General features: G+C 46.3%; 1 protein-coding gene across 1 annotated transcript in view; it reads right to left on the minus strand.

Annotated features, from left to right (window-relative positions):
- Positions 1–26,062, minus strand: part of DBH (dopamine beta-hydroxylase) — a 648,743-nt gene that overhangs the window by 373,725 nt on the left and 248,956 nt on the right. The window contains exon 4 of the mRNA XM_069609630.1: positions 2,523–2,699. Within this exon, the coding sequence (XP_069465731.1) occupies positions 2,523–2,699 (177 nt within the window). The remainder of the gene's footprint in view (positions 1–2,522; positions 2,700–26,062) is intronic.

The raw sequence follows: 26,062 nt of genomic DNA on the forward strand, positions 1-26,062 counted from the left end.
CGCCCCGCCAACCTTGGAATGGGGCGGTATTTCCCCATTTCACCATGGCGGACTCGTTACAACACCGGCACCAACCATGGTGCTAATAGTGCCATGGTTTAGCGCCGGGGTTGTAATGAGGGCCAATATCTTCTGGGTCAGCCATCTGCGCTGATACACAGAGGGTGTTCATGGGTGCCCACACAGATCCTTTGGCACACAGATGCTCACTGTGCGAAAAGCAGATGTGTACTCAGGCTTGTTTTAGCTATGCCACATGCGTACAGTGTCTTATAACTCTTGGAAGAGTGCCACTCCCTTTGCTCAACCAAAGTAGCATGCTGCCACCTTCCTGATCCTCCATCTTACTTCCGTCCCACTCTGATTTTTTCCCTGAGCACTTTGGAGTTGCTCCATACCAATGCACTCTCTATGCAAGCAAGAGTCATAACATGATATAGAATAACATACCATGACCTATACCCAAAATCTTCACCCCTTACCCAGTGGAGTGTTTGTACCTTTTCATGTGAAATCTGAGGCAGGCAGGAGAGAAGAATGCTTTTGGCCTTGACAAAGACAATACTAACCAATTATCAACGTCAGTGCGCCTCAAAACCAGTTTGGCACTATAGCAGTGACAATACCACTAGAAGGAATTGCCATTTTCAATGCTGGTAGCAGTGGCATCGCCCAATAATTATGAGATTAGTGTTATTCCCCATTCTGAAGTCCCATTGCATTTCAGTGGGAAATTGCAGTATTAACACTGGCGGTATTAACGCTAGCACCGTTGCAACCATTTTGTTTTGGCGGGAAGGCCACCCTGGTTGGAAACCCATCGGTTGATCGGTAAAAGAAGCTGTAAAGGTATTACTGCATATCTGTACTCATTACCGTTGAACTTGCAATGAGACCCAGTAACCTTGGAGCTTCAGCCCTTAACACTTAACTTCAGCCACTTCAAAACAAGATGACAAATGGGGTAAATTGCATTTGTATGATGAAACAATGATATGGGCCCTCATTACAACACTGGCGCTAAACCATGGCGCTATTAGCACCATGGTTGGTGCCGGTGTTGTAACGAGTCCGCCAGGGTGAAATGGAGAAATACCGCCCCATTCCAAGGTTGGCGGGGCTGTATTTCCCCATGGCCCTTCCCCATTCCCATTTTTGCCCGATAGGGCTCAATGGGAATGGGAAAGGCGGCAATTACGGTACCGCAAATTGCAGTACCGTAATTGCCTGCAAGGTCCCTTTGCGGGTCCCTACTTTAACGGCTGGTCCAGACCAGCCGTTTAGGTCGGGTCCTGCAAAGGGACCTCGTAGTAAGGCGCTAAGTGGTTAACTGCGCTGCAGCCTTTTACGGCGCGTTAACCACTTAGCGCCTGGGTCGTAATGATGCCCATGGGGTAGAACTCATAAGATTGTAATCCACTCTCATCAATGACCTGCAAAGGGTATGTCTCTTCTAGCCTTAGAAGGTTGCACTTTTTCCACCGAGAGCAACAATACTCTAATTCTATTGTGAACCTTCAACCCAGACGTTCAAACCTGAAGTTGCGATGGGATGAAACAGCTTCAAGACACCTTTCTCTATTTTCTCATGTACTTGTGTTCTTATTATGCATTTGAATGATAAGGACATGAAATCTGCAGGACTTGAACAGCCAGGCCCAAGAGGCCCTCACACACGGCAAAAGCCACTCTATAGAAAGTCCATTAACATAACATCTCACACATGAAGCAGCCCTGTCAGCATTCGACCCTCCCCCCAAAGCCTGGCTTTCCTTCAACACTGGTAACAGCGTTGTTCAGGCACTGCAGCTCACAAGTAATTGGCATTTTGTAATTTAGCCAATTTCATTAGGAATGATGACAGAATACGAAGCAGATCAGGGATCTGCTCAGTGTGTGCGCCTGGTGAGTTCACATTCTTAATAATTCATCTTTCATCAGTTCTGTTTTTGCGTGGATGGTTGCTGCGGACCATGCTGATTGTGGAAACCAAGGGTGCTCTGGTATGGCAATTCTAAGCGCCCTCATAGTGTGCCACCAGCACTTGGTCACTAGGGGCCACTATTTTATATCTAATAACATCAAATGGAGCCCCATTGTAATCAGGTGTTGACTGGGAACCAACAGAGGCCCTGGTAATATTGTTCAAAGTGGACCCGTACTGCACATTTTCAGCAAACTCAACCACTTTCCTGTGAGAACGTTTGGAAATAAAATGCAATAGAGGGCCATGGTACAGAGGACTACCAAGAAATCTCCAGAGCTCCCTATGGGCCAGTCCACCATTGATTGTCATGCACAGAGGTGACAAAGCAGCATTTTGTGTAGGTTGGCATAAATCCCTACCCTGTTCCAGGCGGAAGCACAGACGATGTGTGCGGCCCTCAAGGCGGACAGTCGCCTTATATATGAAAATAAAAATGCAAAACACGTGAAGTAAGAGTCATAACCACATCCATGGGGCCTTTTTTATAAGGTGTGTTCTTGAGAGCAACATTAGGAAATAGCCAAGATTCACCAACCTTAGCGCCCATGGCCCACGCTGCCAGGACGTGGCGGCAGTAGTTTAGGCGTTCCGGTTTCATCTTCGAGTCGCAGGGCCCGTTGTAGTTGGGAAAAGTGTCGAAGTTGGCCGCGCATTGGAAGACCTCCATGTGATGGACCACAGCCTCGTGACCTTTGGTAATGACAGGCTCATACTGAGGGGATAAAAGACATCATTGCTGTGACCACCATTAATACCAAAACAGATCAGTGAAGCCATCCTTTTTATCATCAGTGGAGTGAGACTTAGGCTTATCTCCAAGGCCACAATCAACGATTCACCCATGAACATCATCTCAACCAGTGCAACAAATGTCTCAACACCAAAGAAGAAAGCAACCATGTCACTTTTTTAGGTAAATGTAAACACAATGGGGGACATTACGACTTTGGAGGTGGCCATGGTCCTATTAGTGCCATGGCTTCCTCCAAAGTCGTGTCCGGGTCCCGGTTCCTTGAATGGGGACTTACGGGGTCATTCCAACCTTGGAGGACCCAGTAAGTCCCCATTCAAAATACCCATCCCCATTCCCATTCGAGCCCCATGGGGCTCAATGGGAATGGGGAGGGAGCTAATAACGGGCCTGTTAACTACGGGCCCGTTATTAGCTCCCTGATCCCTTCGCGGTAAAACCAGCCGCCCTTAGCGGGACCCACTAAGGGACCTTGTAATTCGGAGGTAAGGGGTTAACGGCACCGGCATCCTTACCGGCGCCGTTAACCCCTTACCTCCAACCTCGGAATGAGGCCCAATGAATCAACCGCCCTATAAGTGAACACAACTTCATTTAACTTCAAAGTTTAAAATGCAGAAATATCATGGCTGCAAAAGCACTGATAAATGTATCAGCCTGCATTTTATAAATGATTCAAAATAAATAATGCCATCTATAAGGGACATAATACCACCCTTCGCAATTTTCTAAGCACTCGCCGTTGTAACCAGTGTAGAAAATGAAGATGGGCCTCATTCCGACTTTGGAGGTAACCACGCTGCTATTTGTGGCATAGCTGCCTCCAAAATCGTTCCTACTGCGCCCTGGTGAATGGAGTAATTACCGGTCCATTCCAAGGTTGAAGGGACCGGTCATTCCACATTCACCAAGACCCTTCCCCATTCCCATTTGAGCCCCCATAGGGCTCAATGGGGAAGGCACTAATAACGTTACCGTAAATTACGGTTCCGTTATAAGCAGTAAAGTCCCTTTGCGGGTCCCGTTCTTAACACCTGCTAAAAGCAGGCGTTAAAGAAGACCCGCAAAGGGAACTCGTAGTAGGGCGGTAAGGGTTTAACAGCACCAGTCTCATAACCGGTGACCGTTAACCCTTACCGCCCTACTCGGAATGAGGCCTGATGTCATTGCCCAGGAGCCCACATTCTGATCAAATGTGGAACTCCAACCCAGTTTTCCTGGACCCACAATTGAAACGACCGCATCTTCTTTCAGAAACTGAATGCAATTACTTCCTCTTGATACGGTTATGAAGGTAAACAAAGCACATTACATTTCATCTTTAGTTTGAAACACATTAGTCCAGCTATTTTATGTAGTCGACTGGCATGATGCCTGGTTTGAAGCTCTTCCATTAAGGCGGGAACTGATTAACAGAGGGATACATTAAATTGGCAGTATGCTACACTGTATGATAGACCTCTAAATCCCTGGATGCCAGAGTCACACACAATATGGTTAAATGGAGAAGTGTATGTAGGAGTATATGGTTCGACTTGTGGTTCCGTGGATGCAAGATATCATCCCTGGATGCCAGGATGGAACACATTAGGGCTAAATAGAGAACTATATGACAGAGTAGCTGGTTAGTGTTTCGATTCCCTGGGTATGCAGTTTGCAGTTCACCCACAAGACTGTACCGTCTCCCTTAAAGTGTACTGATGCCACTGGGTATGCAGTTTGCAGTTCACCCACAAGACTGTACCGTCTCCCTTAAAGTGTACTGATACCACCATAATACTGACACACCATCAAGAAACGAATACACTGCAGAATAGCATGAACGCTGCCATGCGCAGGCATTGTTGTGCCATTCTATATCAATCCGATTAGGCATGGAATGCTCCTACATCCCTGCCCAGCTCCGAATAATCCTCTTCCTCCCCTTCTATTTCACACAGCACCGAGTTCTGAGTTTGGAACAATCTAGGATAACTCCAAGATAATTAAGTGCTTCCAGTCATGTCCTGCATGGAACAGGATCAAACCCAAGTGGTTATGGCTCTCTATTTTACCTTGCTGGCAGAGAGAAGGCAGATACCATTAAGGTTACTACTGCAAACACCTAGGGAGTGATTCAAAACAACCGTTAGTTACTCTCACTTATGACTTAGGGCATCATTGCGAGATGGGCGGTAGCCATGGTGCAATTAGCACCATGGCTGCCTCCCATACCGTGTCCGAGTCTGGTGTTGTTCAGTGCAGTCCGACCCTGGCGGGACCGGTAAATCCCCTATGAACAACCATTCCCCATTCCCATTTGAGCCCCCATAGGGCTCAATGGGAATGGGGAGGCCGCTAATAATGGGCTCGCAAATGGCAAGTCCGTTATTAGCGCTCTGGTCCCTTAGCGGGACCCGTAAGGGACGTGTGGTCAGACCACACGTTCCTTAGAGTTCCCTCCAAGGGACCTCGGAATCGGGTGGTAGGGGATTAGCAGCAACGGTCTCCTTCCCGGTGCCCGGTATCCCTTACCGCCCGACTCGTAATGACCCCGTCACACTTGTGGTTCTAGGTGTAAGTGAGGAGTAAGTGAGAGGTACATCTAGTAACTTGCTCGTAAATCAAATAACCTTTCCCCAGGAGTAAGCAAAAGTTATAAACTGTAACATCTTGGTCACTTAACCCTAATTTCTTTCAGGAATATATCGACTCAAATGCTACATATTTCCATACACCAATGGTCGTTCTTCAGAAAAAAATACACCATTCAATGCAGTGCAGGAAAAACAAACTGCTTAGATAGCTGTACTCGTGCCACACAAACAACAAGCATCCACCCTTCACCACAATATATTTAGGTAGGGGGATCAAAACATTACAATTGGAGTGAATGGTGGCTGCGGAATGCAAGAGCAGTAGTAGTGGTGGGTCAGAGTAATCAAGGGAAAGTAGAAGGAAAGGAGAGAAGTCGGGGGAGCTGGGAATCTCCTCAAAAGAGGCGGAAATCAAACACTGGAAACATTTATCAGGCCAAAGTTTGAGTTTGCCATTAATTCGCTCTATTCATATAAAACTTCTCCCCTAAACCTTCCACCAACCTTGGTACTATATAGGCTGGATAAGCCAATCAACATCCATTTGACATTCTCAACATTCACAACCTGTTGGAAGGCTGGGAGTTTCATTTCTTGGGGGTTTTACTGGCAATTTTACAACTCTGGTGAATACCCTTCTACCAGATGGAGACACAATAGTTGTGAGATATAGGGGGTCATTACGAGGTAGGAGGTAGCCATGCCGCTATTACCGGCATGGCTACCCCCTTACTGGGTACCGGGTCTGGGTTCCATGAATGAGGAATTACCGGGCCATTCCGACCTTGGAGGGCCTGGTAATTCCTCATTCAAGGAACCCATCCCCATTCCCATTCAGCCCGCATAGGGCTGAATGGGAATGGGGAGGGTGCTAACAACGGGGCCGTTAATAACGGGCCTGTTGTTAGCATCATGGTCTGCTCGCGGGACCCGCTAAGGGCGCCTGGTAAAACCAGGCGTCCTTAGCGGGTTCCCGTGAGCAGACTCGTAGTGAGGCAGTAAGGGGTTGACGGCTCTGGCACCTTTACCGGCGCCATTAACCCTTTACTGCTTCACTCGTAATGACCCCCATAGACTTAATGAATTTGGAGGGTGGGTGGTGTTTATCTCACCTACATATGTCTCAAACACCATAATAAATAATCTAATACCATTGCCATCATACATTGACATTCTGGTGGTGCTTCCTGGCTTCATGGTGAGCGGACTAATCTCAGGATCAACATATAGGGCCTCATTACACGGAATGCGGTAAGGGTTTACCGTTAACGGTAAGGGTACTGGTACCGGTAAACCCTTACCGCCTTACTACAAGGTCCCTTTGCGGGACCCGACCTCAACGGCTGGTTTTACCAGCCGTTAAGGAACGGGGCCGCAAAGGGACCTTGGAGGCAATTACGGTACCGCAATTTGCGGTACCGTAATTGCCGCCTTCCCCATTCCCATTGAGCCCTATGGGGGCTCAAATGGGAATGGGGAAGTGCCATGGTGAATGGTGAATTACCGCCCCCACACACCTTGGAATGTGGCGGTAAATCCGCCATTCACCATGGCGGACTCGGTATGGTACCGGCGGCAACCATGGCGCTAATAGCACCATGGTTACCGCCTACCGTGTAATGAGGCCCAAAGTGCCTCATTACGAGTTTGGAGGCAGCCATGCCACTAATAAGGGCATGGCTGCCTCCAAACTTGGGTCTGGGTTCCCTGAATGGGGAAATACCGGGCCATTTTGACCTAGGAGGGCCTGGTATTTCCCCATTCAGGGAACCCGGACAATCCCCATTCCCATTTGAGCCCCCATAGGGCTCAATGGGAATGGGGAGGGAGCTAACAACGGGCCCGTTAATAACAGGCCCGTTGTTAGCTCCCTGGACCCCTCGTGGGACCCGTAAAGGACGTCTGGTCTGACCAGATGTCCAGAGCGAGTCCAACAAGGGAACCTCATAATAGAGCGGAATGGGTTTAACGGTGCCGTCACCTTTACCAGCGCCGTTAAACCCATTCCGCCAGGGTCGTAATGAGGCCCCTAAAGTTCAGTGAAGAGAATCCTTATGTGGGATGTTTTTACCCATGCATCCAAGCCCTACAATAAAACTGTGCAGTACTGGCATGGAAAACATCATGATGGCCAGAACTCCCCAGAGAGTGCACAGGGAAAACATGAAGAATAGGCTGCCACCCATTTTCGCCTATGTTGTGAGCACATTTTTGCCTATGTTGTGAGCACAGGAGGGCACTGCCTAAAACCACCAGTGGGCTACACACACAGTAGCCTGAAACCATTGGGAATGGCAATGCTGATTGCCAAAAAAAGCAACTCAGAACTGTGGGGAATTCATTTTCTTAATCCCAAAAATGGCTGCATTACCAGTACTCACCACTATCAGAAAGCCGGCGTTTTAAAACCACCAGACTTTTGTGTAAAACTGAACAAATGAAACAAAACCAGACCAAGGAAAGACTTGCTAAGAGGTGGATACAATGTAAAACTATATTCTGAAATGACTTGAAGGAAGTAATTATTTAATGTATATGTAAAAATTGTCAGTTTGATTTGAATGTAGAAAACTGGGAACAAAAAGTGACATTTAGCTGAAACCTGGCTTAATGAAACTGGATTCTGCCTGACAACTACCCCCGACAGGAGTTGAAACCTGCTCAGCCACTCCCCTTGCCAAAAGGAGTTGTCACCTCTCTGATTAGATTAGGGGTGGAGCAGCTGGGGACTACAGGGAGTTGAACAAAGGCCTGTCCTGGACTCAGGCAAATGTTATATTGGGGGGCCTTAAAGTGGCTTCCTCTTAGGGGAAACTGGGAGGGGCAGTGCCTCTGCTAGCAGCTGAGCTTGGGGGAAGTGGATAAACCAGTTATTCCACCCTGTGATGTGGGAAGCCACAGCCCTTTTTGACAAGATAGATAACTCATAGTGCGGACTTGTCAGAATTATATAAGTTATATCATTATTTTTGTGATTTTTCTGTGAACATTTTGAGACGCGTTAGGACCCTGTGGTGTATTCTGGGGGGTTGCTAGCGGAAAATAGGGTCTCACTCCAAATGTCTGCATGTTAAAAATCTGACACTTCATCAATTAATGTCCATACTCCTTGCGCACATGTGTGTAATTTTGGGTAAATGTCCGATATTGCAAAACCAGTTAAAAAGCGCAAAATGTTGTCATTTTTGAATGCAAGCCCCCAGGAAGATCAGAGGCGGACAAGCATGGACCATAAGGAATATATAATGTGCACATGTAATTTCAACAAATTGTATATCTGGGAAGGATGTATTTGAATCAAATATAGATTTGTGGGCAAACTGACCAGGGGAGGATCCTCTGACCCATAAACAGACTTCATCATGCTGACAATCCATTTCCTTCCCCCAATCATGGGAGAGGGGAGAATTGGGCCAATGACAAGTAGAGAGGGGCAGGCTTAGCTAGGCCCAGGCACACACCCATTTTCAAAACACATAAAAAGAGACTGCTGGGACAGGTAGAGACATTCAATTCCATTTGCTGCGGAGCATGCTGACCGACGACTTCACATCCAGAGATCCAGACTTCAAATCCATCAATCTCCAAAGACCAGAACTTTACCTCAGAACTTAAAGCAAGGGCCTAAACCCACAAACTGATAACTCTTCTCAGCAGGCCTCAGCAACCTTAAAATCATTATCGAACTATTCCACAGCCGGGCGAGCTGTTTGAATTCTTTTGCCAAGAACAATTGCCAGAGACCAGACCAGAGATCCAGAGTGACCCAGACCGCTGTGAGCAGAACCAGAGAGCTGACCCAGATCACTGTGAAGTGCCGAGACCAGAACTAGAGTCCAGTCCAAAACCTGACCAGATCCGTGACGAGGCCTAGTTCAAATTTATATTGTGAGTACCTAGCAGAACTGTGCAGAACCAATCTCTTAGTTAAAATAATCTAATCCAAACTATTTTAACCTAAGTAGAACAGCCTCCTAGAAATCGTGTCATCTGTCATTTGTAAAGCTGCACAACTGTCACCTGTCAATTCTGAAGCTGCAAGCTGTCACCTGTCATTTTGAGTTTTACTTTAAATCCGAAAATCTACCTTTATTTAATCGTCCGTATCTCTGGAACCGTTTGGGCTAGGAACGAAATTTATTTTTCATCTGAAAGCTTAGAATCTCAGCTTTCCAACAAACCCAGAACCGACTTGCTACTCCTTATACTTTTGCCATGATCACGATTCACGCACTCGCGAATTTTGCCGTGATTTGCGATTTGGCCTGATTTCTTTACCTGTAAAAAGATAGCAGCTTTTTGCTTTCCTCTGCTAAAAAATTGTTTGCCTCTTAATAACCATCCCTGAATCATTGCTAAAGTGAGCCTGAGCTCATCCCAAGTATCTCTCACTCACCCTGAACCTCCTAAAGGGAATTAAAAGCATTTTCAGCATATTTCTCACTTCATTGCCACCACATTCAAAGCACTTGGGCCTGTGTTTTAAAACTCATACCGGTTTTCTCTAAGCTTGCTGAGGTGGGAATTGAATTTCGTATTGTATTTGATTGCATTCCTGAGAACTGTGTGCTCTTCTTTCCATCTCCTTCCATTTCTTACATTGCATAGGGGAGGGGGGTGAATTGCCAGAGAAAAAGTGATTATCTTATCTTTTGCTAAAATCATATCAAGTATTTCTGTACTGCATTTTATTCCTCATTGCTTTTCCCTTGAAATCATAAAAGTATTTTTGCTACTTTATCCATCCTATACTAACTCCTCATTGATTATAAAGAAGTGTGCTAGTGTCAGATTACCCATTGTTGATTAACATTATATTTATAAGGGCGATATCGATAATTAATTTATTATAAAAGCGTGGTATCTATATTTTGTTTTATTTCTCACAAAACCTTTTAAACTTGCAAAACAGAACTACTTCTTGGCTCAGTGGGGTCAGGGGGATTCTAAGAGAGGGGTGTTATATAGGGGTATTCATCCAGAACTCATGAACTGGACATAAAGATAGCTCAATAAGGGTTTCCATTCAGTATCCCAGACTAGGCATTGACTTAGCTGTAGTGTTGAATTGAATCCTCTTACACTTATCATGAGGAATCTTAATGTTTGACCTCTTGCCTCTTTCAGAACCACTGTGATGCATTGGGCATATCCATCTGTCCATCCACTCCAATGCTTTAGGGAGGGATAACTTCGATTGTTGCCTCACCTATTTGAGGGGGAGCCTCTCTTTTGCCATTATCAGTATTATCTCTTTCTCTCATTGGACCACCATATCCTCACTACAATTTGTATTTGTATTTATTTTATTTGTAAAGCGCATCCGGGCCCGAGGGAAACTGTGCGCATAGAGGTAACAAAGGTGGTTCCATACAAGCAATTACAGACAATTATGTAGTTACAGATTTACAGATAAATAAACGAAAATCACACGGATGCATTAGACAGATTACATAAGGTATTTACAGTGGTACAAGTGTGCTGTTAGGGAGTGTGACGGCCAATTAAATATGGGCCGCAGCTAGATCCTGGTTGGAGAGCCAATTCATGACTTTGTGCTTGAAGGAATAGAAGGAAGGCACAGCTCTTACTGTGGTAGGGAGGTTATTCCATAACATGGCTGCCAAGACTGTGAAGCTGGCCCCATCTGCTTTTTGCAGTTTAAATCTGGGTATGCGCAGATAGTGGGTTATGGTGGATCTTAGTGGTCGCGTGAAAGTGTGCTCAAGAAGCGGTTTGGGAGGTATTCAGGAGCGCGGTTCGCTTGACACTTGTGAGTCAAGGTGAGTGTTTTCAGTGCTATTCTTTGGTCAATAGGTAGCCAGTGCAGGTTACGTCTGGTGTAAGATATATGTGATTTCCTCGGGATGTTAAGAGCAGCCATATGGCTTGTTTTGTGTTACCTGGAGTTTATTGATGTTTCTGTGGCTAGTTCCAAGATAAAGAGCGTTACAATAGTCAATCTTGGACATTATTAAGGTTCTAGCAAGAATGATGCAGTTAGCAGTGGAGAGGAAGGGACTACAGGCTGTTATCAGTTTGCAGGTATAAGTAGCTGCTGATGCCACAGCTTTAGTTTGTCTGTTGAAAGATAAGGTGGAATCAAGATAGATGCCCATTGTTTTAGTAACATTGGGCACCTTCATGGTATTCCCATCGATAATGAATGCTTTGAATGATGCATCAGGTTTGTTGAGTCTAGGGCGATAACCTAGAATAAGTAACTCTGTTTTTTCATCGTTCAAACAAAGCCCATGGTGGGCCATCCAAGCCTGGATGGTCGCATAGACCTTAGTGAGGGTGATTGAGCCCAATACATGGTCACCTGAGATGGGGTGAGTATCTGGATGTCATCCGCATAATTTGTGTAGGTGACACCCAGATAGTCAAGGATATCAACGAGTGGCTTAGTAAAAACATTGTAGAGGGTGGGGGACACGCAGGATTCTTGCGGTGGTGGTAGTTGAAAATGCTACATAGTTGCAATGGCTCTGCGGAAGTGGTAGTTGAAAAGACCCTCAAGGATCTCTTAGCCAGAAAGGATTTAATCCAAGAAGTGGCTTCGTTTGAGAAATGTGCAGCGATTTTAAGGTGGTGACAAAGGATTTGGTGATCCACCAAGTCAAAAGGGGCTGATAAGTCAAGCAATAGTAATAGAGCCAGTTTGCCTTTGTCTTTTAAGTCCTCAATCTGTGTTTTTAAATCAATTAGGGTGGTTTCTGTACCATCTCTAGGTCGGAAACCTGATTGGCGAAGACCTAGGAGATTGTTTGCTTCTAGCTAGGCTTGAATTTGTATGTATGCTGCGCGGTCCAGAATTTTTAGAAGGAAGGGCACCATTGTGATGAGTCTGTAATTGGCAGGGTTGTTAAGGTCAAGGGTAGGTTTTTTGATTAACTGGATGACCCAGGCGTCTTTAAGGTTGTCAGGGACAGTCCCAGATTTAAATGAGGCATTAATGAAAGAGGTGATAAAAGGAGCTAGTTCGTGAGCAGCCTCTTTAATGATTGGGGCAGGGCATGCATCGCCTTGGCAGTTGGATGGTTTTATCTTTTTAATGATGTTTTCTACTTCCCAAATGGAGAGTGGGGAGAAGTTGAAGGGATTGAACGTGCGTATATGAGTAGTGTGGTTGTTGGTAATGGGGTTATCGGGATGGTTTATAGGCAGGCTACATTTTTAGGACTAGGAGGATTAGATTTGATGGTGAAGGTGTTGTTATAATGATCCGACCAAATGCATGGTGTGAAAGATCCGACACTGATGGAGCAGTTCAGATCGGCAAGCCAATCCAGAGTTCTTCCTTTACTATGAGTTGGTTTACGGATGTGTTGAGTGAATCCTGAGTTTACTAGTAAATTGGTTAGGACTTGTGCTGCCAGATCCTTGGGGTCTTGATAACCTTGGTTAAGATCGCCAAGTAAGATAATTTGAGTGTTGGGCTTAGTATTAGCTGAGATAAGAGCTGATATGTTTTCGACAAAGTTGTTAATTGGGCCTGGTGGTCTGTAGATAAGGTGCATTGTGGCTGTTTGAGTGGGAGATATCTGCAGTTTGACCTTTAATAGCTCTGCAGAGTTAATGTGTGAGCTTAGTATTTGTCGCAAATGGAGAGATCTTTTAAAAAGGAAGGCTACACCTGCACCTTTGGAGAAGGAGGAGTCTCTATCACATCTAATGATGGTGTAGTTCTCTGGTACTGATAAAGATAGTGAAGGGCCCGATGCTGCATGTAGCCCTGTTTCTGTTACGGCTGGGAAATCCAAGGCTTCAGATTCGATGAATTCAGCAATGTCTAGTACATGTGCTGGGATAGATCTGGCATTGATAAGGGCACATTGGATCAGGGTGTCTTTAGCCTTGTGCAGAGTGGTGTTATGAGAAACAACTTTTTTAAAGATGACGGTAGGAGTGGCATTGCTTAAGCAGTGGCCTGGTTTAGTTAAGGAGGAGGTTGAGTTATAAGGTGTTTGCAGTGTAAGTTTAGATCCTAGTCTTATGTTACTGTATTTGGTGGAGCATGGTTGGTTAGGTGTTGGTTTGGTAGTGAAGTGTTTGATCCATAAGCTGGGTTATTCAAATATTGATTCGGTGCGGGTGTAATAATTGCTAGATCCATATTGGGGGGGTAGGTTGCGTGGTGGCAGTTAAATTGAATGCCTGATTTGTAGCAATTAAGAATAGAGATAAGACATAATAAGAGGAATAGACCTAAGGTTTGATGTACATGGTACATAGTGTACTGCAAGTGGATGGTAGTCCAGTATAGTCAAATGGGATACTGGCCTAGTACGTTAGACTACTGGACACATTTAACAAATATACGGAAGGCGATGGGCTGCACATTTGGTGTATGATGTAGGCTATAGGCTACACATTTGGAGTATATTGCATAAGGCACTACAGTATTCAGATAGGCAGTGGGCTACACATTTGGAGTACTACACGTGTATAGTGCATAAGTCACTAAAGTGTGCAGATAGGCAGTGGGCTACACATTTGGAGTACTACATGTGTATAGTGCATAAGTCAACAGAGTATGCAGATAGGCAATGGGCTACACATTTGCAAAATAGTGCATAAGGCGCTATGATATGCAGATAGGCAATGGGCTACACATTTGCAGTATATTGCACGAGTCACTACAGTATGCAGATAGGCAGTGGGCTACACATTTGGAGTACTACACGTGTATAGTAGATAGGCAATGGGCTACACATTTGTGGTATAGTGAATAAGGCGCTATGATATGCAGATAGGCAGTTGGCTACACATTTGGAGTCCTACACGCGTATAGTGCATAAGTCACTACAGTATGCAGATAGGCAATGGGCTACACATTTGCAATATAGTGCATAAGGCGCTATGATATGCAGATAGGCAATAGGCTACACATATAGTGTGTGGCACTACAATAATCAAATAGGCATGTATGCATAGCATTAATATTGTATAAAGGATGAAAGCCTGTGCTTACTTATGGGTATAGACATAGTTGCAATGATTTGCTCAAATGTAGCAACAAACAGATACAATGCAGTGGTTGTGCAGTGAAGACAATGAGGGGCGGGACAACAGCGATGGGCAAATCAAGCCGAGGAAGCCGCCACTGTTAACACTAGTGTCACAAGTAGTGTGAGATCTCATGGGCCCTCAGTCTCATGGTATTGCCCCACTGATTGTGCCCCTGCAGATCACACCTATGAGGCAAGGTACAACCATCCACTTTTCAGAAACCTTTGATAGATTAGCTGTCTCTTTCGGCCATCCAGATTATGTCTTGCCCAGCTTTCACTTAGAATACTCCAGAACGCTTGAATTCTTGGCCGCTAACTCAAAGAAAACACATACAAGGAAAAACTAGTTTGACACTGAGGTGACACTCACGAAAGTAAAAGAAAAGAAAAGAAAAGAAAACAAAAGAAAACAGACTCTTGAGCAAACATGGAAGATGCCCCTTATTCAGGAGGACAAACTGGCATATTTGAGGTATTCTAGAGGTATTCCAGAGGTTATTGTAGCACCATAAAATTGACAAGGAATGCATGTCTGCATAACCACATCAAGTAGCTCCCAACAGGTCACGTGAAAGTTTCAGTATCTGGAGTAAACTGTCCCTCCATCTTGAATGCTTGTCCACCCCTCTTTCCTTAACAATTCCTGGCAGATAAACTATTGTACTTCTTCCAGGAAAGAGTGAGTTTTCTTTTTAAAATCTTTAATTTAATTTTCCACAGTGTTACAACATCATACATCCATACAGCCAAATGATGTATTGTACAGGAGTTACTTCAACAGCCCATTGTCAGGTAAGCAAGTTCACAAATCGTTTACAGCACTACATTTCCGTCATCCCCCCATCTCCTTTATTGATCAGGTACTGGCGGAATCCTCTCCAAATGTCCCTTGGTTGACTAGTTAAGGTCAGCAGGCTGGAGTACAACTCTTGCTTGTCGCTTGCCTAGGTCATATCACTCACCACCCACTCTTCAACCGTGGGGGGTACTTTACTCTTCCACCACATCAATATAGCTTGTTTAGCCAGCAAAAGTCCTATATTTATAAGTTTACACTTCAAGTGGTTAATTTTAAGCACATAGCACAATAAGCATGACAAATGTTACCATCTGACAGGCTAGTCCACCATTTCTTCCAGCGCATCACACAGCTTACCCCAATACACGGAGAGTGCCCCACAAGACCACAACATATGCATTAGATCAGCATCCTCATTTCCGCATCTCGGGCATTTCCCCATGGCTGTCACATACATTTTCTTCAGCCGGGCCTGGTTGAGGTGTACCCTATTCAGTATTTTGAAGTGAATTAGCCTCTGCCTGGAGTTGAATGATATCTATTTCGTAAGCTTGCACAATTGCAGCCAATGTGCCTCTGTGAAAGTGACAACCAGCTCTCTCTCCCACAATCCCTTGATATGTGGTGCTTGCACCATCCTCGTCGACAACACCAGTTTATATAACGCTGAGGCGGTTTTCTTCATCGTACCACAGGAAATTACATAGTTCAGACTCTGATGTGACGGCGGTTCTTGCTGGAATCCATCCCACACAGATACCACCGCTGAGCAGAGTCTAAAGTATTGTAATTTCTGTAGTGGGGTGTCCCCTACATGTATCTTAATATCATCCCAGGGCACAAACAAGCCATCACGGTACAAATCCCCAAAGTGTATTATTCCCACTCCCCGCCAGTGTGATGCCAACACTGCGTCTTGTGACGGATCCAGATAGGGCGCATCCCAGATAGGCATACTCAGGCTGTACATTATAGTGTTCATGGGGTGTTGAGATAATCTCAACCATGCCTGCTGTGTGACTAACACCAGATCCAGCTGGTTGATATTTCCCAGCCTCCCCATGGCCACCCCATGCAGCAGTGTAATCTTATCCTTCCCCTGCCTCTCTAAGTCCATATATGATGTGTACTGCCTGCCCTCCGTCCAATGCCTAGCATAGTATGCTTGTGCTACCAAATAATACAATTTGTAGTTTGGAGCTGCCAGCACCCCCTGCTCGTACGGCAATGTAAGGCATTTCCAACAGACCCTTACCTGACCCTTCCACACGAATGTGGATCATGCTCCGGTTATCTTCATGAAAAAGGATCTACCCAGCCACAATGGTATCATACTAAAGATACAAAATAGCTTGGGCAGTATAATCATTTTCACAAGTGCCACCCGTCCCATGAGTGAGATAGGGGGCTGGTTCCAACGTTCAAGTTTAGTAGATATTGCATTGGCCAATGTGTCGTAGTTAAGGGAGCATACCAGATTTGCTGAGCATGCTTTCTCTACACCTAGATATTTCACCTGCTGGGGCATCCATCGCAGTCTGAACAGATTGCTAAATTCACCCATTGTGTCCGTCAATGGGAATATTTCATACTTGTTGCTATTCAAACAGAGACGTGAGTATTTCCCGAACTCTTGAACCACTGCTAGTATCCTCTGCATGTATTTCCCAGGGTTCCTCACATACATCATGATGTTGTCTGCATATAGTGTTATTAACTCCACCCATCCAGCTATGGGAATACAAGCCGGTGCGTGTCGTGCACTCATGAGGTCTGCCAGGGGTTCAATCAACAAGGCGAATAGCAGCGGCCAAAGCGGACAACCCTGTCTGATGACTCCCGCTAGAGTCAGTAATGAGGATAGCACCCCATTCAGACACACCCTAGCACACATTTGCGTATATAGGATTTGCACCCACCAAATAAAGTTTGGGGTGAACCCGTAGTTATGTAGCACACTAAACAAGAATGGCCAGTATACAGTATCAAATGCTTTCTGCATGTCTAAGGATATTGCGACCTCCTCTGTATCTTGTGGTACCCTCGCCAATATATTATAAAACCTCAGTATATTTGATGCTGTGCTCTCTCTTGTACGAATCCCGCCAGATCCTCATGCACCATGTAGGGCATTAGTAGATTAAGTCAAGAGGCCAATATCTTAGCGAATATCTTCACGTCCGTGTTGACAAGGGACAGTGGTCGATATGACACACAATCTTCTGGTGGCTTTCCGGTCTTCAATTACAGGGTGATGACCGTCTCCCGCATAGTGTCCAACAAAATGCCAGATTCCAGACCCTCAGTCCACACTGATAGGAGGCTAGGAGCCAGAGCGTCCGTGAATTCCCTGTAAAATTCCACACCCAACCCGTCTGAGCCTGGGACCTTCCCTCCCGGTAAGCTTTTAATCTGCTCCTTTATTTCACTCAGCATTATAGGTGTATCCAGCGCATTGTGAGCGTCTGTCAACAGCAGCATCATGGGTATCTTGGCTAGATATTCATCGATCTCACTGCTTGTAGCCACACTTCGGGGTGAATAGAGGTTTTCATAGAAGCAGTAGAACACCTTGCAGACCTCTTCCACCTCAGTAACCACCACTCCATCCTGCTTGGTAATACACGGAATGGTCGAGTTACCTCTCTTGCTATGTACCATATGTGCTAGGAGCCTTCCCGGCCTCTCCTGCTCCCCAAACCTGTGTGGTGCCACCGGCCTATCAAAATAGCGCCAGCTCTCTGTCTGTTGCTTCTTGATATTCTTTCAGTTGTGATTTTATTTCTCTGCTAATATGTGGTCACAGGTTCCGGCATACTCCATCTGTAATTTCACTAGGGAATCCTCTTGCCTCTTAAGTTCTTTCCTAATATCACGGAGTACGCCAAATTCAGTGGACATTGCTACTCCTCGCATGTTAACTTTAAATGCTTGCCATAAACCAGCATGCTTACTCACTGTTCCCTCGTTAGTTTCAAAGTAGTCAGTGACATGCTGTGCCGTACTTGACCTAAACACTGGGTCTAGCAGGGATGTGGCCTTGAAATGCCATTGTGTTCTCTGGGGGGCTCCCTCTGGGATGTTCAGCAGGAGCGACACAGGGGAATGATCCAACAGTGTTCTGGGTAGTATTTGGGTCTCTGTTACCGAACTCAGCACCCTTTGCGATGTTAACCAAAGATCTATATGGGAATGCATATCATGCACTGTCGAGTAGAAAGTGAAGGCCCTCTGCATCCCATGTAACGAGCACCAAACATCGCTCAAGCCCAGATCTGCAATGTGTGTGTATATTGTATGTGCCACACTCGTTAGGGTTCTGGGCGTGACAGATGTGTGATCTAGATCTATGTCAAGTATAGTATTAAAATCACCTCTGCTGATCACTTGTGCAGTGGGAAACCTGGCACATTTTCGAAACATTTCCTTGTAGAATTCTGGATCATCTACGTTAGGACCATATATGTTCATCAGTAAGACTTCTGCACTTCCCAGCTTCACATGTATAATCACATATCTGCCGCAAGCATGGCTTTTTGTTGTGTAATGTGTGAATGGGAGTGATCAGTGAACCGGGATCATAACCCTTCGGGCCCTGGTCGAGTAAGAAGTGTAATAGCGGTGCTCTCCCCATCCCGGGGCAACCTTGCACTCCTGGTGTTCTAATAGATGTGTTTTTTGTCTGTTCACGTATGCCATCAACTTACACATCTTCATGGGTATGCCCAAGCCTCTCACATTCCAACTCTGTAACTTTACCCCAGTTGGCCCACTTTTAGCCATCGTCTCTCATATGTCTCTGAACAATCTCCATAAGCGTGCACCTGCTACCAACTTGGCAATAACATGTTGTACTCAACCTGTGCATTTATATTACTATTTCACCCCAACTTCCCCCAAATTCCCCCCTCCCCCATAGTACCCCACATTTTGACTAGGTTCCACCCCATTCATATACCCCTCTCTCTACCCTGTTTAACAGAACTGTCCACTCGTGTTAGAGGCGACTGCCTCCGCAGTAATTAGAGTTCCCGGCTTGCACATCATTAAAACCTTATCTGGGCTAAAAGCATTATGAACACCATAAACCAACATTACCAAAACACATCATGAATTTGCATAGTTATTTACGAGGTACAGTACATCCCACATTTTGAGTACCATCACGGGAGTACTACACAGCCCTTTGTACACAGTACATACCCACCGGTCTGAGCTCGGACCTCGATGTAACTTTTATTCAAGCGTTACCAAGAAACAATTATAGCTATCATATGCACCAGTGAGGTCCAGAGCCCTCAGCATGCTCGGTATCTTCACAGGTATACTGCACAACATCTTTTTAGTCACTCCCCTTCTTCGGCAATTGCTTCTCCGGTAGGGGAATGTTGGCCTCCACAAACGATGCTGCTTCCTCTGGCAATGTGAAAAAGCAGCCTTGCCAGGTATAATATAGTATAGGGTATTTTGCACTCTCTTAACAGCTTTCTGACCCTCAGGAATGTGCACCTTTCTTGCTGCATCGCCAGCGTATAATCCGGGAAAATACGAATCACACTGGAGCCTATCTTCAGATCTTGTTTCTCTCTCGCGTCCTTTAAAACCATGTCTCTGTCCCTGTAGTTCATTAACTGTGCAATTATTGGCCGGGGGAACGCACCTGGTTTAGGTCTTGCTGTCAGTGTTCTATGCGCACGCTCCACTACAAACATTTGAAACCAACCCAGGTCCCTCAGCAGATCTTTTAACAGTCTCTCTACAGCCAGTTCCATGGGGCCCTTCAGGGTGTCTTCTGGCACCCCTATGAAGCGGACATTGTTTTGCTGCAATCTCGCTTCCAAGTCTTCGCACTTCATCTTGATAGTGCCTAGGTCTTTCACCATAGTTGTCAGTGTGCTCTGAAATGCCTCTATGGCATCCTCTGATGTGCCAAACCGCGTTTCTGTTTCTGTGATGCGCTGTGTAGCTTTTTCCAGCTGAGCCCACATCGTGGTAATGCTGATAGTGTAGCAATCTAGCTTGTTGTTAGTGAAAGTGAATCCTTGCCGCTTGATGGTCATGACTCCCTGTAGACCGGCGGGTGGCGATGGTGGGGTTATCACTGACAATTCTTGAGCTCTTTCCTCTCGCTACCAGCATCTATTAGCTTAGCAGTTGGCTTAGCAAATGTGTCCATTGTACCACTTTTTTGGGGGGTTCTCCCTTAAGCATTATACTGTACCGCTGGATGACTTTACAGCATTCAAACTATGTGTTCTGTGATGTAAATAGGTCTAGAGATCTTTTGTTTGTCTAGCAGTAGCACTCCGTTCCATCTGCCAGCCTCATGCTCGAAAAGCCTTCCTAGATCAGCTGACATGGGTGCTAAATGATCTTTGCGGCATTAGCTCCACGCTTTCCACCCAGGCACTACTTTGTTTTCCATTTGTGTGTTTCACAGGAAGGGGCAGCGAATCAGCCCTTACCCTCTCTCTCAGGCTGTGGGGGCAGAGAAGCTAGAGCGAGATAGTCAGGTTTACCGAGTGTTCATGTTAGTTTCCCTCTTAAGGACCGGGTGCCCCATCTGAGAGACGTAACTGCAAACTCGAGTAGGGGGCAGCCAAGTGAGACCGACACTGGGTGGCAGCTCTTGAGTCCTTGTGCAGGCTGTGATACCCCAAAACATCCATATCACGGGACCTTGCCTCTTGTCTTGCCCCAGGAATGTAACTAAAAGCACTGCTGGCACGTCAACTGTGGCCCACCTTCTCCTCCTGAACCACCTGGTCGGGGTTCTCAGCATGTTCCCCTTCCATCGGCCAGTCCCCTCAGTCCAGGCCCTGGACTTCAGAGTAAGATGTTAAGTTGTCTTGGGGTAGCAGGCAGGGGAACACAAAAATAAAAAGTAATACTTGCAGGTTAGAACCTGCGGGAATCAGCCTTTCTGGGGGAGTATATGGTGAGCAAGTGTTTCAACGCCTACCTTCTACGGTGATGGACCAGGTCTCTGTATTCATCACGGATGTTGTCTCAGCCATTCCAGAGTAGCTGGGAGCACGCAGTCACCCCACTCTGCCGGGTCTTTCAACAGGCTGTGTTATCTCGTGTGGCGTTGCAGCGCCAGTAGGCCAATGCCGTTAGGTCAGCAGCGTTAATTCCCACAATATGAATCCGGATTTTTGCAGTCTTCATCCCAGGGATCCAATATGCCCATTGGCAGTTTGCTTATGTCCCTCCAAGTGGCTTGTCTTGTTGCATAATGGCAGAACCCACGCGTGTCAAGTGAGGTCTATGCAGTCAATCACTCCTGCAGGGTCTGAAACCTCCATAAATGGTTTCTTACACATGGCCCAAGGCATCGGTTGCCAAATCTCAATGACCGCAAAGTTCAGTTTGGATTTTAGCCCGTTGGACAGTGACTTTCCTCAGAGCCTCACCGTGCTCCACGCTCACTGTGTGTTGTTTGGGGCCACGGCGAGAAGCAGGCCCTCCAGCCTCCTCCACTGCCCGCTTCGGTAGCGTTGGGCTTATATGGGTCAGAAACCTGACGGCTTCCTCCTCCCCATGGCACGGGACGGGCTCAGTGAAAGCAGGCACCATCCACCCCAGTGTCTGTCAGTAAGACGGTGTGGCAGCGAGCAACCCTGCTCTCTTGCACTCAGTCTCTCTCTGCACCGAGCCTCTGCACCTTCGTCTTCAGTGTCCGCAAGTAGTTGCTAGGCCCGCCCACGCAGGAGGCCCTCTCAGCAGCCGTAGTTCCCCCTCATCAACTTCACCCATCACAAGCCCGCTGAACTCTGCCAAATATCTCTGGTACCGCTGGAGTAATCGTTCTGATTCTTGGTCAGGTTGTGCTAGCCCCCTTCATACCTCCTTTGAGTTAGTCTTGTGACAAGCCCTTCCTATTTATTGCCAAAATTATGCCGGAACGCTCTGCACACCAAGAGAGCTGACACAGAGGCGTCCATTTGGCCAAACGCGCAACAGCGCTCCAGGAAAGAGTGAGGTTAATCCAATCTATCATTGTCAATCATCCACATCTTTCCACCACCATCCACCTGTGGACATCATAACCACTGTGAAAAGAATGAGGGCATCATCTGAACAACTCTTCACAGAACCAGCAACGATAATCATAGAGAAAATTAAGTTTTGCTTCCTAGCCTAGATTTTATTTTATTTTGTTGTTCAAAGTGCAGACCTAGTTTGAGAGCAGCAGAGCACTGTAAAGACTGTGGGTAGCCATTCGATTGGACTGGAATCTTTTAACAGTATCGCAGTACTGAGAGTTTTGGTCTGTGCATACATTTGGATTAACCCATGTCCAGGTGGTGTTGAAAAAGCCATGTTTTGAGAGATTTGTGAAATTGGAGAATTGGTGGGTGGGCATTCCAAACCAATATTAGGTTTGAGCAATGGTCGAAGTGTACGAAAAGAAGTAGTGAAGCTATGTTCCCTACTGGCATGCACCACTCCCCACAGACCCCATCGCCACGCCCCTCCGATGCACAATAAAAACCCCAAAACACACGTGCCTGCTCTTTAAGGAAACGTCCTGTGCAGTGCACTGAAAGTGCAAGTTCCAACCTCTACCCACACCTTTATTTTAAAACGAAATCGTTCCGGAACGGTTCCTTTTTAAAATAAAAGTATAGGAATGGTAAAACTTAATTAAAAGAAGTATAGAAGCACCGCTCCCGACCGCTCCCACCCACTTCGACCACTGGGTTTGAGCTCCAAAGCGTAGGTGCGTGACAAGAGAAGGATTATTTGTGGGTCCTCTTTTTGCTGAATGATTGTGAATTGAGCGGCTTGGTAATAAGGTGTGCTGCAGCCTGGTGGACTATTTTTAGGGGAACCAAGTGAGCAGCTGTGAGCCCTGTCAGCAGGGCATTTCTTACATAGATATGTGGAATGCAAGGGCCTGCGATGAAATACCTGTGATGGGATGTAGGTCTTGATTTTGCAAAGGATGGATAGCTGGAGCCAGTCCATTTGGGACTTCTTAGCTATGTGTTTCTGACATGACGGGCTGCTGTAAATGATGAAACCTAAGGATTTTGCTGAATACGAGAGCTGTAAATGAAATCCTTCTAGGTGCATTTCATGTGCCATTTTTGGGTAAGTTATTATTTAGTGGGGAGTGGATGACAGCTAGGTAATTGTAAACATGACCAATATCCAGTGCACTTTTTACTCTCATGTACAACTGAGGATTGTCCTCGTATTGGTGGTTGGCTATATTGAGATCTTTGCTGAGTGTGTCCAGAGGCCCCAGGTAAAGGTAATAATGATTGGTGTTCATCTAGAGGGCCTGATGTCTGCCCAAAAGGTAGGAGGTAAACCAATTCAGGACAGTGCCAGAGAATTCCATCCTGTCAGAGAGAAGGGAGAAGAGGATGTGGTGATTGATGGTGCCAAATGCAGCCAAAGTTTCAAGGAGGACGAAGAGACACACGTCTCCCTTATTCATGATTTGTGGGTCATCATCCACTACATGGATGGTGGCTGTCTCAATGCTACCTTTGAGGCAAAACCCTGACTGTCATTTATGAGGTGTAGTTGTTCGATTCTGGCGAGTTGTTGTGTAACAACTATTTTGTCTAAGATTTTGCCAATAAACAGTAGGTTAGTAACGGCCGCTAGTTGGCTAGGTCATTTGGGACTAGGGTTGTTTTTTTCAAAAGAAGTCATATGAGACGAGTCTTGGGGGTGTCTGGGAATGACCTTTCTGTGAGGGAGGCATTATTGATGCTGAGGACTGCCTAGAGCACGAGGCCCATCAATCGTTTACTGATGGAGGCCTGGATGATATCGTGAGAGGAGGAAGCAGGCTTGAGGGAGGTGATTTTTTTTGGAGTTCTGGGGGAGAGAGAGGAGAGAATTCAGTCCAGGGGTAAGTGTGTGCACACTGGAGTGCAGGAGACACAAGGGTGCGGGAATTTGGTTCAATGATCTATCTGACTGTTCTATTTGTTCAATGAAACAGTTGTTCATTCTATTGTATTTTTCCAGAGTTACTGGCAACTCAAGGTCACATGAAATTTAGTACAATGTTTTAGTACTTCAAAGAGGGCTTTTCTTCTGGCTGAAGCTGCTGCGATGGTGTTGGAGTAGTAAGCAACTTTGGCCTTGATAATCAGAATGCTACGGTCAGAGCAGAGAGATTTGAGATTCGTGAGATCTCCAGGGTTGCAGTTTTGCACCACCATTTCCGTAGGACTCTGATTGAGCTTTTTGTTGGAGGCAAGCTAGGGGGTACACCAAGGGATAATATTGTTTGTTCTTAGTATGGGTGGATTTTAGGGGGATATGAATGTCCACTAGAGTCATAGCTGAGTTGTTGGATAATTCTAAAAGGACCAAGGTATTCCCTGTGGTGGGGAAGTCTGCAAAGCTTTCTTCTCGCTCATTCACCTTGAAGGTTTTTTAAAAGCAGAGACTGAAAGAGGGGGCATTAACCCTGACCTTTGTGAGACAGAGCAAGTAGGTGATCGACAGTGGATGATGGCGTCATCAGAACAGTCATGTGGGATAGGGTCTGAGAAGATGATGAGGGGGATGATATGAGGATGATGTGAAGACTAAGGGACTCATTATGATTTCTGCTGTGTGGTAAACATCAGCATTACCGCAGCATTACCACACTGCCATACTACAAGTTAGGCGGTGAAGTCGAGGATTCGCCTCCAGCAAAACACTGGAGGAAAACCCATCAATTTACTGCCAACAATGAGCAAAATCGTGGAATTTCTGGTGGCGTTAATTCCTCCAAAAACCCCATGGAATCCCATGGACTCCAATAAATGGGGACTAACACCACCTACCACCACTTGTAATCTGGCAGTAAATCCACCAGACCAAGAGGAGGCAATTCTGTTTTGAGGTATTCCGGCAGATTTACTGCCGGAATACTGCCAAACTTGTAATGAGGCCCCAAATCTAGGGTGTTTCCTTTGTTGTACATGGGGGAGAGCACCATTTGCTTAAGGTCCATGGATTCAGTCAGAGGAAAAAGTGTGCTTCGAGTGTGGTTGTGAGAGAGAGCCTCGGGAATTCTAAAATCTCAGATATGCTAGTGAACAGGTCCCTTAGCTCTGGATGATTCTCTCAGTATCTAAAGAAAGCTTCCATTATCACTCCACGAAATAAGGCATCGGATATCACCATCATAACATATGCAGGCCGATTCATGTAATTCCTCTCAAAAGTGTCGCACGCGGCTGGCGCACAGCGTGCCTGTGCGAATGTCTGCGCCAGCTGCGTGCGATAAAATCAATTTCCGCGCACAGCGTATTCATGGATTCTCACCTCCAAAAGAAGACGTGGCGCAGAGTGGGGCAGCGACCCCGCAGCAGCGCCAGTTATGCCCCCAAGAACGCCCTCGCGCAAGGAAAAGCCACCAAGATCGCAAAACCATCGCAAAGGGCTGCGCCAACACTGTACCAGTTTACCGGACTGGCAAACAGCAAACGCAAAGCGGGGAACGCGTATTACGGGTGTCGGGAACATGCGTGCGCGAGAAGTACCACACGCGACCTGGCCTGGGGGAGCGTGTGCGTGTATTTCAGGGGTGCGCGAGAAGTATTACACGCGAATGGCCTGGGTGCGTGTATTTCAGGGGTGCGCGAGAAGTTCCACACGCGATTGGCCTGGGCGCGTGTATTTAAGGGGCTCGCGGGTGGTTTCACACGCGATCGGGCCTGGGGGAGCGTGTGCGTGTAATTCAGGGGTGCGCGAGAAGTTCCACATGCGATTGGCCTGGGCGCGTGTATTTCAGGGGCTCGCGGGTGGTTTCACACGCGACCGGGCCTGGGGGAGCGTGTGCATGTATTTCAGGGGTGCGCGAGAAGTATTACACGCGAATGGCCTGGGTGCGTGTATTTCAGGCGTGCGCGAGAAGTTCCACACGCGATTGGCCTGGGCGCTTGTATTTCAGGGGCTCGCGGGTGG

Source organism: Ambystoma mexicanum, chromosome 8 (genome assembly GCF_040938575.1).
Source record: "Ambystoma mexicanum isolate Mex_15411 chromosome 8, UKY_AmexF1_1, whole genome shotgun sequence".
Taxonomy (NCBI): Eukaryota; Metazoa; Chordata; class Amphibia; order Caudata; family Ambystomatidae; genus Ambystoma; species Ambystoma mexicanum.